Source organism: Myotis brandtii, unplaced genomic scaffold (assembly GCF_000412655.1).
Source record: "Myotis brandtii unplaced genomic scaffold, ASM41265v1 scaffold115, whole genome shotgun sequence".
Taxonomy (NCBI): domain Eukaryota; kingdom Metazoa; phylum Chordata; class Mammalia; order Chiroptera; family Vespertilionidae; genus Myotis; species Myotis brandtii.
Genome location: NW_005353967.1, coordinates 11,891,376 through 11,912,267, shown reverse-complemented (window position 1 = coordinate 11,912,267; position 20,892 = coordinate 11,891,376). Strand labels below are relative to the sequence as shown.

Genomic DNA, 20,892 nt, shown 5'->3' with positions numbered 1-20,892 from the left:
ATCACTAGAGCAAGCAAGCCTCCTGCTCGCTCCAGCTCCGTGGCTGCCGGCCGCCATCTTGGTTGGGTTAATTTGCATATAGTCGCTCTGATTGGGTGGTGGGTGTGGCTTAAGGCATAGCGAAAGTACAGTCAATTTGCATGTTTGTCTTTTATTAGTATAGGATAATACTTCTAAAATATTTGCAAAAATAAAAAAATAGTTGAATCTCAGAAATTAAAATCCCTCGCAAAACTTGCAAAAAAAACATTGACTTGTAACGTGAAGACGATGTTTCCTACACCACGGTCAGCAAGCCAGACCAGCCTTATTGTATTTCTCTCAGATTTGGGGTTACTGCAGACAACAATCAAGTTTTACTAAACCCTACTCACTATAGGGTTGGAGATGCTGTGAGGCTTGACCTGCACAATCCCATGGCCCTCTGGTTTTGGAGGAAAGAGAGGCTACTGCTCATGGGTGTCATGTTTGTGCAGATTCCCCAGCCCTGGGCACTGCACGAGGTGAACCACAGCTCTGCCTTCCCAAGCACTCTGCTATACGCCGAGGCAGTCCTTCCACCACTGTCCTACCCAGCAAACACCCACTGACCGTAGAAGACCCAGACCAGGGGTTCACCTCTCAGAGAAGGTTAGCCCCTCAGTGCTCCAGCCACATCTGTACGACAGCATGCTCTACGCGGCCTCATCATGTGCTGTCCATGTATCTCTTGCATGGCTATAAACCATCCATGTTGCCTAAGCTTTCTTCATCTTTGCATCCCCAGAGTCTATGAGAGACATGAAAAATATATCGACCAATGTTTGCTAATGACTAAATGAATGATTCAATGAATATATGATGGCATTCACTATTACCAATATCATAGAAAATGCATCAAAATTTACTGCATAGCGTATACACAAAGCCAAGTTGACTTTAAATAGAATCTTTAAAGGAAAACAAAGGATTGTTTTAGTCACCACATGCCTAGAAATCTTTCAATCCTGGATACCAAGGCCACCCTACATAGGAAAAGCGCTTTAACACGTAGTTCAGCATTTGTTTGCACATGCATTGTTTGATTAAGCTATAGCATGCACATGAGGTGGGTACTGTATGGCAATATGGTGTATCAGAGATGGCCGATTAGAAATCAGATGACCTGAGTTCAAGTCCCAGCCTGGCTACTTCCCAGCTACCAGACAGCAATAGCTTTTCCACCTACCTTGCAGGCTGCTCTGAGAATACAACTTCTTTGCTGCTGACCCCTGAGACCAGTGTCTGGCACCTAAGTGGCATGCAATTGTCACTGAGTGAATGACCCAGAGAAGACTCAGTGTCTGGACTCAGAGACCAGGCCTTTTCCCACCACACACGGCAGGCTCATAATGCTTCCTTACAAAATACCACTTTTTTACAAGTTCAGTTAAAAATATCGCTTACTGGTTCTCCGCTCAGTACCGTGTTCTCATGAAAGACTATATGCCAGTTGTTGCCTTGACAATTCCACTTGCTTATATTTAAGTTGATGTTGATTTAAAAGGAAAGAAAGGTGGGGGATCCATATCCATTCTACAATGAACAGTTTCACTTACATAACAGGCTGGTCTTTGTGACACTGTCTTTTCTAGAAAGGAACTGCACCCCTAGTTAGCCCAGACAGGCCAACCTAAACTGTTTAGCTGGGGAATCAAGGTGTACATTCACAAGTAAGCCTAAAAACCATCTACTTAACCTATGTATTTTCATGATGCAAATTTAAAAAGCAGGATAATGCAGCCTGCAGTTAATCCTATTCCTCAGCTCTCTCTATACATCATACACATTCCAATTAGTGCTTCTTTTCACAGGCGATCAGCGGGTTCTGAAGTGGCAGCACCTTGTACTGGCAATGCAAAGGGATAATCCAAAGCCTAAGAGTATCCATAAAATAGATGTTTCTATGCAGACACTAAATTTGTATACCATCGTTCTTTGTATCATTTAACACAAACACTGACCTCCATAGAGGAGCACATAGGGTTTTAAGAAAGCATCTTTCAACTCTTTCACCTTCCTCCTTTGCCACCTCCTGTGTGAGTAGATTCCATTTTTTAACTGTTTCTATGTTTTATCACACTGGAATAGAACTGAAGAGCCTTCATACCCGTTCGTAACCAAGGCACATTTTCCAGTCGTCTTCATGGTTAACAAGGAAAATGACAGGCAGCAAAGTAGGAAGAAAGAGCATATAGAAATAAGCAGAACTCAAGCTGAATGGAAATTAAACTTCCCTTGCTGATAATACTCACACACACACACATCTTTCATTCAGGGCCATGCATCTACAAAAGCAAAATTCGATTAGCTGAAAATGTATATGGGGAATTATATTACTAATACGGATTTCACTTTGGTATAAAATGCTGAAGAAAAATATTGCTACTGAATCAAGGGGGGAATGGAATATCAGCACATTAATACAGAAAGTGCAATTTATTCTCTAAGCAAAATTGGGGTAGCGTAACATTTATTTTATGAGGCTACAATTAGAATGTGAAGGGGTCTCCGGGCATTGTCCAATTCTGATCAGGTGGCAGATTTCTAGCCTATTAGAGATGCTGCAGATATTCTCCTTGGTGATAAGACAGTGTCCTCTGTTAAAACAATGATAATTTTTTATCTATGCTTGTCACCCAGTAAACTAGATAGGCTATTGATTTAGGTTGGACATCCAAACATCCAACAACAATGAACGGTGAATAAATTCAGTTGTTCATAGAAGGCAAAGACAGATCAGCTTTGTGTAGCCGACCAGCAATCGCTCTATAAAGTAGAAATAACAAAAAACCTCTGGAAGTTTTATTTATGTTTCCTACCTTTACTAAATCTTCTCAGAAATATGGTAAATAATTTGCCAAGTGAAATAAGTCAGATAGACAAATATCATCTGATTTCACTTATATGTGGAATCTAAAACACAAAACAAAATAAACAAATAAAACAGACACAAACTCATAGATACAGAGAACATTTTGATAGTTGCCAGATGGGAGGAAGGTTGGGAGGGTGGATGAAAAGGGAGAAGGGATTAAAATGTACAAACTGCCAGTTATAAAAACAGTCACAGGGATGTAAAGTAGAGCATGGGGAATACAGTCAATAATATTGTAATAACCATATAGGGTGCCAGATGGGTACCACACTTATCAGGGTGTTCACTTCATAAGGTATATAAATGTCTAATCACTATGTTGTACACCTGAAATTAATATAATATCGTATATCAACTATAATTTAAAAATAACTTTAAAAATTAAGAAAAAGACATATCGTATATAATACTCAACAACTGCAAAATAAATAAATATATAAAAAGAAAGAGATCTTGGATACTACTGGGCAAAGTAGGGCATGCACGCTCTCAAAACACAATTTTGCTTGGGAAAATGAAACCAATATACCCAATATTTGATCTGACATGCACTATATGCCCAAGAATTAGGTCTCACAGGTATAAACAAAGGCATTTTTCCTTCCCAAGGCAGTAGAAATAGATAACATTGCATTTAGCAATTTTCAAAATATAGGTAAGCCTAACACTTTAGAGTATTTTTAAACTGGGAGATACTCTTTTTCCATAAAGTCAAGTCACATAAGCAAGGAAATGTACATGCAATGCAAAAAGCATTCTTTTAGCCAATAACGCAAGCTATCTTAGAATTGTCTCCCCATTACATGGAAAAAGCAATGAACCTAATCAAGTGAGGTTATCAGAGTTCCTTTAATCGAATGTAGAGTCCCACCCACACTGTCGTCTCATCAATATTCCTCAAGCCTTCCTCTTCCCCAATTACAAAGGACCAGATAACCCTGTGACTGATGGGTATGCACACAAGCTTATTTTCCACTGTTTGAAACAGAGTTAACATACCTAGAGAAGCTATTTCAATTACTGAATAAATGGAAAAGGGTTAAATGTGGAATTTAATGGAACAGGATTCAACAACATTCCCAACCACATCAGCAAGTAAACAGGCAATTTTTGAAGAAAATATGCTAGAGAAGATAAATCTTATAGAAGATAATACAGAGACAGCATTCATATATCAGAGTTATTAAAAACAAAAACAAAAACCAAACCCTGAGCAATAGCTGACATGCAGTGGCCCGTTGTTAAGACAAGCACAAAGCAGAAAGGTCTCTGACCTCACACAGCCCCTACATAAGGTATATAAATGTCGTGGGTCGCAACCCCTTTGGGGGTTGAACGACCCTTTCACAGGGGTCGCCTAAGACCATCGGAAAACACATATATAATTACATATTGTTTTTGTGATTAATCACTATGCTTTAATTATGTTCAATTTGTAACAATGAAAATACATCCTGCAGATCAGATATTTACGTGATGATTCATAACAGCAGCAAAATTACAGTTATGAAGTAGCAACAAAAATAATTTTATGGTTGGGGGTCACCACAACATGAGGAACTGTATTAAAGGGTCGCGGCATTAGGAAGGTTGAGAACCACTGCCCTACAGAGTTCCCACCTCCACACCTGGGCCCATGTGCGTCCGCCTCCAGCAAGCCTGCCTTGCTTGCCTCTTCTGCTAAGGCACATGCACCACTTTTTTCATGACAAGGTTCTTGGCTCATCTATTCCAAGATGCCATTCCCAACTTTCATAAACCTCTCTTGATCTTTGAAAGCCTTTATACAGGGTAGGCAAAAGTAGGTTGACAGTTGTGAGTTCACAAAAGTTACTGAAGCTGTTGTACTAATCATAACCTGCATGTCTTTTTTCCATACGAACTGTAAACCAACTTTTGCAACCCTGTATTTCCAAGGGCTGAAATTTTCAACAAATATTTTTCAAGTTCAAAAAAAAAAAGGGAGGGGGACATATTGCTAATGGTTTGTGAATTCCATTTTTGTTAGCACAGTAAAAGTGCCGAATCACACCATTCTTTGCACTCAGAAAAGGCATTATCATGTGTCAGCTGGGTGGGCCTGTTTACTCATGAGCCAATTTCCACATTACCACTGTTAACACATGCACGTTAACACACAGGCACTTTACACTGCACTGTGATACATGACTAACTACAGCATAATCACCAAGTGATGCATCTTGATTCCAAAATTGAGGTGCAAACACCTTGAGAGAGAATCTACTGAGTGTTCCCTTTGCCTTCTCTCCTCAGAGCACCCTCAGAGTGGATATTTGCTGCAAGGCAGCCTGGAACCCCACATTGGTTTCCTGAAAAAGAAACTTGTGACAAAAGGTTACCTCAACATCAAGATTATTAGTCTTTGGCAAATTCACTAAAATCTCTTAACCTCCATATTACTACTCTTTCTAGTGACTTCATTTCTAAAAAAGGATTCTTTGCCTCCTTTTATTACTGACTGGGAACTAAGTATCTGGGCTGGTGCCAGTTCTGCCACCTCCTAGTGATTGACTTAAGTTTACATCTCTGTCCTTTAGATCCCTCAGCTACAAAGTGCTTAAGGACTATCCTTCTAGGAAGAGTTCCACGATTCTAAATTTAAAATATTGTTTAAAAGGTAGCAATCTTCTAATGAAAATATTAATACCCTAAAGACAGTTTTGAAGCTTTTAATACCGAAGTTCTAAGACTCCAATTACAATGCAACATGTCTGACCTGACACAGCACTAAAGGCAGTGTCTACCTCAGAATGTTGCTGTGAGTGGTTACAGTTAAATCAAGTAATGAATATAAAAATCATTTAGCTCCATGCCTGACATTTATTCAAGCCCTAAATAAATATTAGCTGTTATTATTAATATTGAAATAATTATAATTAGAACTAGTTCTATAGATTTCTCATCAAATGTCCCAATTTCAGCATCAGCAAGTTGACAAACTGAATCTGTTTAGAAATTCCAAAGGACTTGTATGCATACATATAAGCATAACCAACGGACAGACAGTAGGGGGTGGGGGGCGGCTGAGGGCATGTGCTGGGGGGTGGAAGCTGCCAGGGAGAGGACAATGGAGGAAAAAGGAGACATATGTAAAACTTCAAACAATAAGTAATTTAAATTTTTAAAAAAATCATGACATGTTCACTTGGCCACTAAGCATCATAGAATAAAGAGAAAGCACATCCCAGCAACCCAGAACCTTCCTGTTTAATTTTGCGTGATTCTCTCATCTCTTTGCTGAATCTTGTTTCCTGCTAAAAAAAATAAGCCTATATAATAAAAGGGTAATATGCAAATTGACCAAACAACGGAACAACTGGAATGCCTGTGGCCCCTTGCCCTGGAGTCCCCGCTCCTGAGTAGGCACCCCCACCCCGATCAGAGGGGGGGCTGGCCGGCAAACTGCCCGCAGTCCCTCACCCCGGCAGGCCCTGACCACGGCCCCTTGCCCCAGCCAGACAGCCCCTGATGGCCCCCATCGGGGTGGGGTGGCTGGACCCCACCAGTGCATGAATTCGTGCACCAGGCCTCTAGTCTGAATATAATTCTGAATGAAGCCACCAATCAATAAAGTGAAAAAGTTTATTCTATTTAATCACTGTAGGATGATACAGTGATTAAATTGTCCATTTCTCTAAACTTCATTTTTTATCTTTGATATTTAATTTGTATTCAAAAAATATTTCAGCAACAGTTAAACCTTCCATTTTTTCCTACCTACCCTGTCCATCTGAACCGTGCCCTCACCTCCTCATCCCTTCCCTGAATCAACAATTGCCACTGTCGGCATCCTCAACTTCCTTCCCTCAAACTCCCTTCCCGTCTCTTCTCTGATGGTCCACCACCATCTGGAGCCCCAGTCCCTTCATGAAGCTCCTAAAGAGATTTATCTACTCCATAGCAACCACAATCCTTCAGAACCAAACCATCTCTGGTTGTCCTACAACAGAGACCAAGAGTATAGGATGCTTGATGGATACCACTTTCCCTTCAGGACACTTACTGGAGAATTACCTGGTATTTCTTCTTTTTTTGTTGTTTTGTTTGTTTTCTCAGGCACAAAGCTTTACCATCAGTACTTTATTAAACATTATCTCCCAGAGAGGTCACTCCTGACTGTCTCATCTAAAGTCCCTTCTTTATCACAGCACACTGCTTCCTTCATAGCAGTATCACAACATTATTTATTTAATATCTGTCTCCTTCACCAGTCTTCCAGCCACAGGAGGACAGGGACTTTATTTAGTCATTCTTCAATGGAGGCCAAATATCTAGTGCGGTGTCTCATAAAACACCAAGTACTCAATATATATGCGTTGAATTAATCAATGAAATTTGGGATGTTTATGTGCTTCCACATAGTGTCAGGCTCCATGGGGGAACAACAGACATGGTCCTCCATATGGAATTATAATTTAACACCAACAATTTTGTTTGGGAAACTTATAAGTGTATGGAACTTACCATCTATTTGGGAAACAAGACACAATACACTAAAAAGGCATAGTATCAATTACAAGCACCTAACAGGAAAGGAATCAGGGTTGAAAGAGATGAATGAATGGATGGATGAATGGATGAATGGATGGATGAAAGCAGCCACCAGAGAAAGTTACATGGACAAAGTGAGACTTGTGCTGGTCTTTGGTGGATGAATTAAATTAGGCTAGAGAACAGCCCAGATGGCATTCCCCAATGAGAGGAAGCTGACAGAGCGTATGCCAAGGAAGGAGATGTGAATAAGCCTGACCTATGCGGAAATGACACATGCAAGACTCACGCTGCTGAAGAGAACCGGCTGGGCAGCCTGGAAACAGATTATGAAATGAGAGGCCAAATTAGGAAGAGCCTTGAACACAAGAAGGAAGCCTTTCCATTCGATGCCATTGTCAAAAGAAAACCTCCACAGGGTCAGTGGGGAGGATGCTGGTGGCACTGGTTAATATCAGCCTCGTAGTTACAATCAACCAAGTAACACAAGACTGGAGGCCAACAAAGAGGCAGCGGTGGCCACAAGGGAGAAGAGAGAAGCAACAAATACTGACAACTGTGCAAGTTCCCACAACGGCCCTTTCTACGTTGAAAAAGAAGAAAAGCCAAAGGGAGAAATTATATGGTTTCAGTGGGAATAATTATAAACATGTTTTCTTTGCCTTGGATGAATATATACTACATGCCTGGGAGATAAGAACAACATAGTACTTACTGTTAATGACAAATGTTAAGTCCTTCTACCAACCGGTAACACTTCACACTAGGTAAATGAGGCTGATCACAAGAAAGAACCACTGAAAACCTGTCACAGCTCTGCCCCTTTGAACAGCCCCAGACGCCTATACAAACTATTCCCTAAAGACGTGCAACAGAACAGAGCCACGTGGCCTCTCAATGGCACCAGGATCCACACTAACAAGGCAAAGCTCAAAATCACACGAATCCAAATGTTCAAGGCTGGTACTTAAAGCAGAGAAGCAAGCAATGGGGGTACTTGCCTAAAATAAGACAATATCTTTTCCTTAAATAAAAAAAGAACCTAAAGAAAATTAAAGGTACTATTCGTTTACGCCCAAATCCCAAAAGCCATCCTTATTACTAAAAAGAAAAACATTGGACTCTTAAGACCAATTATGACCAAAGAACTAGCTGTCAAAAGACAGAAAAACTATGTTATTATCTCTTAGGTGGCATTAAAGATTGAATTCTATTTATTAGGCAATATAGATATTAGGTAGATAAGTGGATATTTATGGATACTCACAAATTGTTCTTTATATCTTATTCTGAAATAAACACAAAATTCTAACTGAAACTGCTTTGTCAACAAATTAGTTGTATTACTTTAGTCTTCAGACTTGGGCAATGGAGAGCAAGCAGTTTTTAAAAGCTTGAAAAATATTTAAGTGAATTTGTTATAAGATATCTTTGTCTGTAGTTAAGGAACTAAACACAAAGAAAACTACAGGAACAGAACATTTTAAGAAAGTCATACTACACTGTCATTTAATCATTCATCATTAAATCATTCCATTTAATCATTTTTGGAATACTGACTACATTTCTGGCACTGTAGAGGGTGATGTGGTACAATGAACACCTCCTTCTTGCAATTAACATCCCAGCATTAGCTTTGACGGCAGTGATTCAAATTGTCTTCTGGGATGGAGAAGATTCCAACCTGAAGAACCAGTTACAATATTTGTTGCATCCTGACCTTGAAACAAATAATTTAACCTCTCCAAGTCACTCACTTTTAGCCTGAAAAATAGGGATTTCCCAGTGGTGGGGAACTGCTAAAATAGCCCCCAACATTCACCTTCTCCTCATATCCATGCCTTTAGGTAATGCTTCCTGCCCCTTAACTGTGGGCTGGACCTAGTGACTTGTTGCTAATGAACAGAGCCAGGCAAGTTATGGATATCACTTCCAAGATCAGGTTATGAAAAGACAGTGGCTTTTGTCTTGCCCGCCCTATGGAGACCCCACACAGCAAGGAACTGAGGGAGTTCTCTGGCCAGCAGCCTGTGAGGAACTGAGGTGCTCAGTCCAACAGCTGCCAAGAACAGAATCCCGCCAATAAGTCTGTGAGTGAGCAAGGAAGTGGCTCCTCTCACAGCTGAGGACTCAGAGGAGACGTCAGGCCTGGCTGACACTTTGAGGAGTCTAGTCGTATGAAAACATCAAGGCACCTAGCTAACCCACAGCCAGGCTCCTGATCACCAGAATCTAGGAGGTAATAAATGTTTGTTGTTTTTAAGCCACTAATTTTAGGGGAATTGTAAAAAAGCAATAGATATTTAATATAATAATATAAATGCAATTTGTAAAACAGAATATACTATATAAGGTTTTAAAAAATTATATCTTGGACAATCCTAAGTAGGGATTTTTTTAAAGTCCTTTTAAGACCTTCCTTGTCTTGAATAAAAGTAATCTGCTTATCTACTGTTATCTAATATATCTGAAATTTATCCAATTAACACATCAATAGTACCAATCATTATGAATACTATCATTAGTAGTGTTTATAAGTAAATCAACCATCAAAAAAGTAAATTAGGAGTCAATCAACCATCAAAAACATTAGAATTGAATCAACCATCAAAAAAATTTTTTGGCAAATTTTATGAAGCTATCAGCGTTACTTAGGACACAGAGGGCAAAAACATAAAGGGAGAGCAAGACCAAACATTAATATCAGACAAAAGACTTTAGAGAGAAAAATTAGCATAAGAATATACTGAATGATAAAGGAGCAGCATACTAGAAAATGACAATCCTGCATCTATAGCTGCCAGACACTGCCTGGCGAAATTATAAACATACAAAGCAAAAATTCAGACTTCAATTTTTAACCCTAAATCTTTCCCCAATTACACTGTATGAGACACACTTCAAAAAATTATCAGAAGCAGATCTGCTAACAGAATTGATATTCAAAGGTGCTCCCATAAGAAGTATGACTTAAGCATTTCAAAAACAGGGTTAAGAGCAATTAACATAGTACAGATATTGTTTCAACAGGTAGCTGTGGCCAGCAGGCAACATGTTTAGTAGACTGACTCACTGGCCCCCATTGTTCCCTCCATTTAGCCACACCCTTTGCCATGAGACTGCAGGCCCCCCTCTGGAGGCAGGGTGCTTCCCCACCCAGTTACTTTGAGCTCTGCCATAGGACTTGCTGTGACCAATGAAGTGTGAACAGAAGTGACAATGTGGAGGTCCTAGGCCTAGGCTTTCTTGCACATCGTGTGGGTTAACCCAGTGATGTACTGGAGCCAGCTTATACCAGTTCAGGAAAGCTGATTAAGTCTTCAGGGATTTACAGGTTATTGTTAAAAACGTCCATTAATAAAAATTAAATTACCAAGAGTTAAAGATAAATTCTATTTTAAAAGGTACTCAAAATTCGTAACTTCCTAATTATTCTATGACATTTTACTGCTAAATGTGCTTTTGAGGTTATCTGTTGAACCTGCGTGATGAAAAATACTATATAATGGTGTGCTACTGTGCAGCTCTTCCCAGTGACGTCATACAGGTAGCCTGAAGTCAGCCATGAGAGGAATACATGCACCACAGGAATGGGCGGATCTTTTCTTCCGGACAGCTGGTTAGGCTTCTATCACCAGAAGTGATTCCTGAAAGCGTCCACCCTTTCAGCTGGGGCCCTAGAAAGAACACATATGCAGCAGATCTGAGCCAGCTCACAGCAAGGAGGCAAGTCCAGCCAGACCACAATCAGAAGCAGAGCCACTAGCTGAGCCCAGCCTCGATCAGCCAATCCACAGGCAACCAAGAGAACCCTGAGTCTGAGAACAAATCCTGATTGAATGAGCAGATTTATGAGAGAGTTAGTTACTCAACATTATTGTGGCAATGGCTGACTGAAACACATGGTAAACTGGGGTTTGGTCAATTAGTCTATCTGAAAAAGTGGGACAGAAAAAAAAGGTGAAGTGGTCTAGGCCCTGGAAGTGAGAAGCTGATGGGCACCCACAGAGAGAATAATATCAATGCCATGCTCAAAGAGTGTAATGAACCAAACTTGGGTGGTGAGCACACAATGCAATATATAGATGATGTATTATAGAATTATACACTCGAAACTTATTAACCAATGTCACCCCAACAAATTTAAATTTTTTCCTGAGGGGGAGAGGGAGAGGGGGAGAGGGAGAGAGAGAAACAAAAATCAGCTGTCCCCCCGCATGCACCCCAACCGGGGGCTGAACCCGCAACATGGGCATGTGCCCTGACCAGGAATCAAACCTGCCACCCATTGGCATACAAGATGACGCTCCAATCAACGGGGCCAAAACAGCCAGGGATATAAATTTAATTTTTAAAGAGAAGTATAGTGAAATAGCAGTACTAAGGACCAAATGTGATGTTACAGAAGGGTGGCCTGCGCAGGGAATGCAACAGGAACTTATTTAGCCCTACCACGCACCAGGCAGTGTCAGGCACCATGGATTCAGCAATGAAAGGAGAGATGCAGTCCACGTACTTACAGACTAGGAGAATAAACATGTAACTCTAGAGGCCATTATATAATCCACGGTGCTGAGGGGCCAGCGAAAGGCCAGTGGCAGTGTGTACAGAAGCACAGAGGAAAGGCCCCTCAGCCAGTTCATGGGATCTCTGAGCAGAGAATACTCCCAAAAATTCAACCGAAGTGATGAGGAAGGCTGCTAGAATTTAAAAAAAAAAAAAGAGAGAGCTCTACAGGAACAATGAGCAGGATTTGACAGGTGATTAGATCACAAGGCATCATAGCTGGCTTTGAACACCAGCTGGGCCAGGAAACAGCCCATTCTGCTCCCCCTATATCAGGTGGGGGCTGTTCACAGGAAGAGGTCCTATTCATCTATGCAACCCCAGGCACAAAGCCTAGAGACTGCCCAACATCGGTGCTCAGACACTGATTACTGCCACTGTTCTCACCTCTCATTTGCAGCTTTATCCATTCACCTGCCAGACAACCCTGAACATGTCCCAGAAGCAAAACTCAGCAGCTCAAATTCAGTTTGCATTTCGGAAGAGCATTTATGCACAAGTACTGTCTATGCAGGAGGACATCCAAGTGGGTTAATTCAGCATTTGGCCCAGGACTTCTAGGAAGCATTGCATCACAAAAGCAGGATCGCCCTGTGCTCCCAACCAAGGGAGAGGACACACACTTGTGGAGGACACCACTTCCTTTATAGACTTTTGAAAATCCAAAGTGTAAGCCTATTACTTACACTTACAAAGGTATGTCCAAAACCAGCCAGCTAAAACAAGCAATTTAAAGTAGAAAAATGAAATGTCAAGCTATTCTAAAATTGGCTCTTTTAATTTAAACAGTCCCAATTGGTAGTGGATGATCACAATCACAAAACAACAAGTCTTAATCTAAGATTTTTGATTCAATAATTAATTCTATAAATATGACTACCCTGCAAATAATGTAAAAACAAACTTCATTTTTGGCCACATTGTAAATCCAGCCAACTAAAGCCATTCTTACTAGATGACAATTCAAATATTGAAACACAGGAGGAAAATATAATATTTGACAAGGCTTTCATTTAGAAATATCTCGGGGTACAGTTCAATCGAGCATGAGTCTGTCCTTCGGAGATTGTTAGCCTGCAATGAAATATTAAAATTAATAGGCCCATTCTCTTCAGAGACTTGGATAAAAAATAAATTATATAAAAAAAAACTCAGTAGAAATGCCAGACAGGATAGAATCATTTAATTAAAAAAAAAAAGTAAGTTAAATCACTAAGCCATTACTGTCTTTTTCTGCTACTGTTAAATATGCACCTAAGGCATTTCTGGCATAAAATCTAAAATATAAGCTGTGGGAGACACATAAAATAGGCACCCCATTTCATTTTCCTGCTTCGGCTCAACTTCACTCGTGAGCATCCTGTGCACTTGATTCTTTTTCACCAAATATTTCTTTCTGCAGCAGAATCTCTGCCATGCCAAGTTAAACTTTCCCAAATCTTCGTGTTCTAATCATAGCACAGCAAACTTGGGTAAAAAATAAATAAAAATAAAATAACTGAGTGAGGCTTCCTTAAAATGACTAGGACCTATCACAAAAAGCAGCTTCTGAATTCAGATTTTTAAAAATATTATGGCCAAAGTCACCACATGGCCACAAAACCTGAAATAGCATGTAAATACTGAGTGCAACTACACGCACACACATGCACACACACATGCACATACACATATGCACACACTCACACACACATGCACACACACACATGCACACACTCACTGGCTACATTCACCACTCAAAGTTAGGAATTTCCCGCAAATTGTAGAGTATCAATATGCAAATGATTTATCACATATCATTAAACTGCAGGTTATTAGAGGTAGGTCTAATTCCTACCTGACTCCTATATTTCTAAAGTGTAACTCAAAAACTCAGTCTTTTCCCTTATGTTTGAGACAGCAAAGGTAGAGGCATGAAAACTGAATGGTCCAGTAAATTCTCTGAATGGTTCAGTAAATTCTCAAGAAGCAATTATAGCCTGCCTGTGGCGAGAGACGCGGTAGTGTGTGAGTATATAATGGGCCTTTACTTCCTACACTTCATCCAGGGAGCCTGGAACCCATCCCCCATGCCTCAAGAATTCTGCTTGATTCTGCAGACACTAAGTCTTCAATCAAACTGCAAACAACTTGGGCCGGTTATATTGGATTATTCAAATCATTTTTTCCTTGTTTAAAACAATGCAAATATTACAGATAATTTTTCTTTTAAGAATTGATCTATGCAAAACATTGGATGATCACTTTCAACCTTCAGTATATGGTAAACACATACATAGCTCTTGTTCCTATTGGTTTTTTATTCAATATCTTTAGTCATTTGGTAAAAGCATCCTACCAGATATTTTGAAATTAATTCTTTAGATGTTGGACTCAAGGACAGACACAGGGCAGCCACTTGGGAGTGGGAGGAAGGGGTGAACCAGAGGCCAAAATATGCAGTTTTAAATAACCATTTCTTTAAAGATTTTATCATTTGTTATGGGAGGACAAAATATTTCAATGATGTCTCCATCAGTGATCCTGGAGCCAACTTTTGAAAAACGCCCAAGTTTTTCAGAAGAGAATGGGACATAGGTTATGAACAGGCAGCTTACTTGGCCAGCGATTCTGTATATGAAGGTCATTTGGAAATTTGTTCATGAAGCCCTGACATTCATAATCCCAGATTTTAGTCCTACAATGGCAGTTACATGCACTGGGAAAGCCAATCGGTGTTATACTCCATTTGGAAGCATGGGGCAAAGCTCCATGCTTGAAATTCACAGCAATGACTTAGACAAATAGCTAAGTTGGACACCTTATTTAAAGGTTATTTTGAGTCATTTAAATGTTCGGTCACATTGATCACAATAGGCTTTTAAAAGTTATAGGCTGCAAGCCTGGGCATTGCAAAGAAACATGACGGCGACCTGGAGCCTGACATGCACTTCTGTCAGCTCAGGTAGCTGCTTGGGGCTATAGCATTCTTGAGTTATTGAGCTGTATTCCACAGTCGTGATAAATGGTTTCATAAAGTGCTCGTGGCACATCTGACATCATCCCCCACTGAAGCCGAGGAGTAAGTGAGACATGAATTAGAGTTAAATGGAAAATAAAGGGTACAATGATTTTCTAATACTTGGTGTTAAAACAGATTAATAAAGAAATTAATAGTATCTCTATGAACAAAGATAATGAATGCTGTATTCTTCCCTAAAATAATAATAATAGCTTTCTGGAAAAATTACGTTAGATTTACACATTATCACCATGTTTTTGTTATTCCTACATGAGCAAAAATGACAAGTTAAGTAGCCACAGAATGTCACTTTTTAAAAGCTAGCAATTGAAAGGAATTTTTAGCACTTAGAGAAGCTCAAAGCTCAGCAAGAAGTAAAGAATTAAAATCAGAGTCTATAATTGAGATTTAAAATATATGTTGCTGTCACAATTCAATTTCTGATGTCTACTATAACCAGTGGCATTCCTTATTAAAAGGAGAGCTCTGAAAACAATCAAAATGATTTATCACAAAATATTTTTAAGTATATCCTTTATCAATGATAAAGTTTCCTCAACCAGTTATCTGACTGAATGACAAAAAGAAGGATTTATAACATTTATCCACTGCACATTGTAGAGGGAATGATATGAAACAATTGGGGGTGGAGGAGATGTACAAAAAAAGGACATTGTTTCCATTGTTAGAAAATGCCTTATAATTGCCTATGCTATCAATCTTCATTCCAGAACATTTTAGCCTGTTATAGTAAAATCAGAGTATGAGCAATATGGAACAAAAGGTACAACTATTTTAAGTCTTACACGAATAAAGAAAATATTTCTCTGTAAAATGTTTTAAAACTACCAGGTAAAGATGGAAAATTTTCAAACCTGGGAAGAATATCCTACCAAAGGAACAGGAAAGAGAAAGAAATGTGAAATGAACTAGAATTTAAAGGACAAAATAAGTTTTCAATGTTTGAAAAGTAAAAATTCAAAATAAAATTACAAACTCTGTCAGAGAATTCCAAGCAGTTCAAAATGGCTTATTATTATAAAAGCATATAACTTCAGCTTTAATTTGCCTGTACTTCTTTTAATAACAAACAGGCAGCTAAGCAAATACTATAATAGTGCTTTTAAGACATTTAACTACTTGGGAGAAAAAACTGTGTTAAATAAAGTCTCTCTTTACATGCAGGCATTCTCTAAATTAGTTAAACCATTAAAACAACTTCTCTAACCATGTTCCACCATTTGTGAATGGTGAACATATGTAGTTGATAAAAAAACAAATAAATATTTTATAACTCTAGACTGCCCACCACTACCACCTCCCTGAAGCCCCAGCTCAGTTTTTATCTCATTAAAACAGAAATTGCTAGATCATATGGTGGTTCTAGTCTACATTTTTTGGGAAACTCCATACTATTTTCCATAATGTCTGTACCAATTTACAATCCCACCAACAGTGTAAGAGGGTTCCCTTTTCTCCACATCCTCTCCAACATGCTATTTTTTATCTTCTCGATAACAGTCACCTTAACAGGGCCTTCCGGACGTGCTGCAGAAGAAGGCATTGTTATCACAGGAGATGACAGCTCCGTGCCCCTGGAGGCCTTCCAGTGGAACAAGATGGAGAAATGAAAGATAGTGACAGTGGTGATCCTAACCTAGGCTAATGTGTGTTAGTGTCTTAGTTTTTAACAAAAATGTTTTAAAAGTAAAAAAAAAATAGGTAAAAGGTTATAGAATAAGGATATAAAAATATTTTTGTGCCGCAATACAATGTGTTTGTGTTTTAAACTAAGTGTTGTTACAAAAGAGTCAAAAAGTTTTTTTAAAAATTTCAAGTTTGTCGAGTAAGAGTTACAGTAAGCTAAGGTTAATTTATTATCAAAGAATACTTTTTTATAAATTTAGTGTAGCCTTAGTGTGCAGTGTTTATGAAATCTACAGTTGTGTACAGGAATATTCTAAGCCTTTACATCACTCACCACTCACTCACTTACTCACCAGAGCAGCTTCTAGTCCTGTGGTCTACAGTCATGGTTGGTGATCCATACAGGTGTACCAATTTTTATCTTTTATACTGCATTTTTACTGTGCCTTTCCTATGTTTAGATATACAAATACTTACCATTAGGTTATCATTTCCTACAGAATTCAGTACAGTAACACACTGTCCAGGCTTGTCGCCTAGGAGCAACAGGCTGTAGCATATAGCCTAGGTGTGTAGTAGTCTGTCCAGCGGTCACCACTGGTGGTCCGTGAGGTCCGAAAGGTTGGCGACTGCTGGCTAGGTTTGTGTGCGTGCACGGTGCTGTTCACACAACGACAAAATTGCCTAATGAGGCATTTCTCAGAACATATCCCCGCTATTAAGAAATGCATAACTGTAAAAAATATTACAACTCTTGGTCAAAATTCATTTTCTACTTCTGAAAACTATTTGGGTCACTTGACTATGATACAAATCAAACCCTGCTCTTCTTTCCTTCCCAATAAATCCCTTAGAAACATCAGCAACAATTTAGGAATGTGAATGGATTTTCCATTTGCATTTATACTTAATGATGACTTAAACAGAAGGAAAACAGCTTCATTTTTTTGGAGACAGAGTGAACCCAGAGGAATATGTTCTTAAAAAAATTAAAAAGGAAAAACTCATTTTGACTAGTAGAACAAAAACAGAATGTCAAAAGGGAAAACCTGGTATAAAAAAGCAGCTGAAGCCAAAAACAAATGTAAAGGTACAGCTTGCTGCCATGTCTGATGGTGATAGCACATATCCGAACACCAATAAATTAACACGGAAGACACTAAAACCCTTCAAATCGCCATGTTGTTTAGTTTCCGTTTTAGATTCTCACTCCTTTTAATTCCTTTTGCTGCCTTGAACTTTACATATGACTAATATTGGAATGTTCCATTTATAAAGGGCCCTTTGGTACATGAACCCCCAAACAATCCAAAGATAAAATTCAGGGGGTCATGAATGTGCAAGGACCCACATACTATGAGTGACTATAATGAAGAGGTAAAAGGTGGAAGAGCCCTGGACAGTTTGGCTCAGTGGATAGAGCATCAGCCTGCGGACTGAGGGGTCCGGGGTTAGATTCCAGTCAAGGGCACATGTAGGGGTTGCAGGCTCGATCCCCGGTAGGGGGTGTGCAGGAGGCAGCCAATCAATGATCCTCTCTCATCATTGATGTTTCTATCTCTCTCTCCCTCTCCCTTCCTCTCTGAAATAAAAAAAAAAGTGGAAGAAACCCATCCAGTTGGGAGAAGAATTCTATCATTGACTTGTTCAGAATTCACAGCACATGGTGACAATGAAGAGGAGGCTGCCCTTTTGTCACTTTTAGTATTATTTTAAAATTCTCTCCAGGCCATGCATCCTGATTTTGCCTAGACCCAGAGTGGATTGTTCCCACCACCCCTTCCTTGGAACTCCACTGCCTGGACCACCCCCGGCCTCCCAGACTGCCAATGGGCTCAGGACATGTGGAAGGTTAAAGAATCCCTGAGCAGGAGCTTCCACAAGGAAAGGCACCCTGGAAGATTCTTAGAGTGAAACAGAAACAAAATCAATACAAATTTAATCAAGAAAACAGCGAAAATATGTCAATAGGCATGAAAGAAAGTTTTAAAATAAAAGCTAAAACTTTCAAGCTACAATAAAATGGCTAAATCCCCCCATTAATATATCGCTTACTAAAATTCACAGAAAGAGCTCAGTACTCTAAAAATACACGGAACTCCTACAAATTACTAAGAAAGAGACCCAATAGAAAAATGTCAAAGGACACAGATAAGCAAGTTAGAGGGGAAAAAATAAACTGCCCAGAAATATAAGACAATTTACAGCTTCACTAGTAATCAAAGAACTGCAAATTGAAACAATGTCATCTATCAGATAAACACACTTTAAGAAAAGATAATACCACTTAATATAAGTAAAAGTGTGAGAGAAATACTAATATACATTATATTGCTTTTCTGAAGAACAATGTAGCATACATATCCAACATCTTAAAAAAATATATCTACTTTGTCCCAGCAATTCAACATCTGAAAATTTATCCTAAAAGGAAGATAACACAAGTGTGCAATAATTTACACAAAGTGTATGAATAAAACATTGTTTACAACTGTCATTCTTTTAATGAATGAAAATAATCCACACATCCTAAAGGAAATAAGTTAAATTATGGTACATCCATACAATGTAAAATCATTTAAAACAAGTCTATTTTTTTCTGAAAATACTTTTTTCTGGAAATACTTAAGATGTATTAAGTGGAAAAACTAGACTACTAATTTGTATGTATTTTATGAGCCTTTTATGAAGCCACATCTTGTTTTTTGTTTGTTTGCTTTTTTGTTTAATCCTCACCCAAGGACATGCTTAGAGAGAGGGAGAAACATCCATGTGAGAGAGAAACATCACTTGGATGCCTTCTGTATGTGCCCCGCCTGGGAATCGAACTGGCAACCTTTTGGTTCACAGGACAAAGCTCAATCAACTGAGCTACTCCAGCTGAGCACGTCTTGTTTTGTTGTTGTTGTTTTAAGTATGTATACGTACATAATATCTAGAAGGCTACCAACATTTCCACAATAGTGTCACCTCTAGGTTGCATACAAATAACTTTTATTTTTATAGTCTCATTTTTTAATTTTTTAATATGTTTTTACTGATTTTTATAGAGAGAGGAAGGGAAAAGGTATGAGAGAGAGAAAGAGAGAGAGAGAGAGAGAGAGAGAGAGAGAGAGAGAGAGGCATCGATCAGCTGCCTCCCCAATGCACCCTGACCAGGGACAACCCACAATTGGGCACATGCCCCAAATGGGGGTCAAACTGGGGACCCTTCATTGGATGGAAAGATGCTCAATAAATTGAGCCACACTGGCCACAGCTCTAATATTTTTAACAAAAATAACATGTTACTTGTATAATAAAAAAAAAGTTTTTATCTTTTAAAAATGCAATTCCCATGTTAAAATGTTCTGGGTTATAGAATAAGATGAAAACTAAGCATCCTCTTAAGTGATACACCTTTAGCTCTCTCCCGATAGAGATGGCATGCCCTTCTCTTTGGTATATATCCTGGCCGTATGTCCATATTAAATATGCAACACAGGAAAGCTATACCCCAGGTTCTATTAGTAACTATAATCTCACTGTCATAAACACTGAATACTTATCAAATGCTGGTTGAAACAAAGTAAGGTTATGGAATCCACATTTTCTTTTGGATTCTGCGTCTACAATAGGCCAGATCAGCAGAGACCAATCTGGCCCCAACCACCACCACCACCACTGGGTATCAAACCTACTGCCCCTCAGAAGTTTGCTCTTCCTGAATTTGCTTCCATGGACATCCATCAGTCTATACCAGGGGTGGGCAAACTTTTTGACTCAAGGGCCACAATGGGTTCTTAAACTGGACCGGAGGGCCGGAACAAAAGCATGGATGGAGTGTTTGTGTGAACTAATATAAATTCAAAGTAAACATCATTACATAAAAGGGTACGGTCCTTTTTTTTTTTTTAGTTTTATTCATTTCAAACGGGCCAGATCCGGCCCGCGGGCCGTAGTTTGCCCACGGCTGGTATATACTGTGGCATGCTGTCATAAACATGCCTATAAAATTCATCATGGTGTCTGCTGTAAGGGAGGGGAATCGCTACTACTCCTGGGACGAATCCTTGCCTGGGCTTAGATCAGATATCGGTAGTGTTTCTTCTAACTAATCGGTCTACCTTTACCTTATGACTGTGGTTTCTAACCTTGGGGTCTGATCAAACAGGCCCCTGAGAATCTGATGAAAGCCACAGCTCCTCTCTGCCCATGCACACCCTCCACTTTACAAACGATCTCGAGGACTTCAGATACATCTTCTCATAATCCGGGTTGAGAACTCCCA

At 39.3% G+C, this 20,892-nt stretch overlaps 1 protein-coding gene across 3 annotated transcripts in view; it reads right to left on the bottom strand.

Annotated features, from left to right (window-relative positions):
- Window positions 1–11,080, bottom strand: part of MAST4 (microtubule associated serine/threonine kinase family member 4) — a 464,303-nt gene extending 453,223 nt beyond the window's left edge. For 2 of the 3 annotated variants that reach the window (XM_014549223.1, XM_005857968.2), the window contains exon 1: window positions 10,954–11,080. In XM_014549223.1, coding sequence (XP_014404709.1) covers window positions 10,954–10,974 — 21 coding nt within the window. In that variant the 5' untranslated portion in view covers window positions 10,975–11,080. The remainder of the gene's footprint in view (window positions 1–10,953) is intronic. The other variant, XM_005857963.2, reaches the window with a different exon arrangement.
- Between the last annotated feature and the right edge of the window lie 9,812 nt (window positions 11,081–20,892).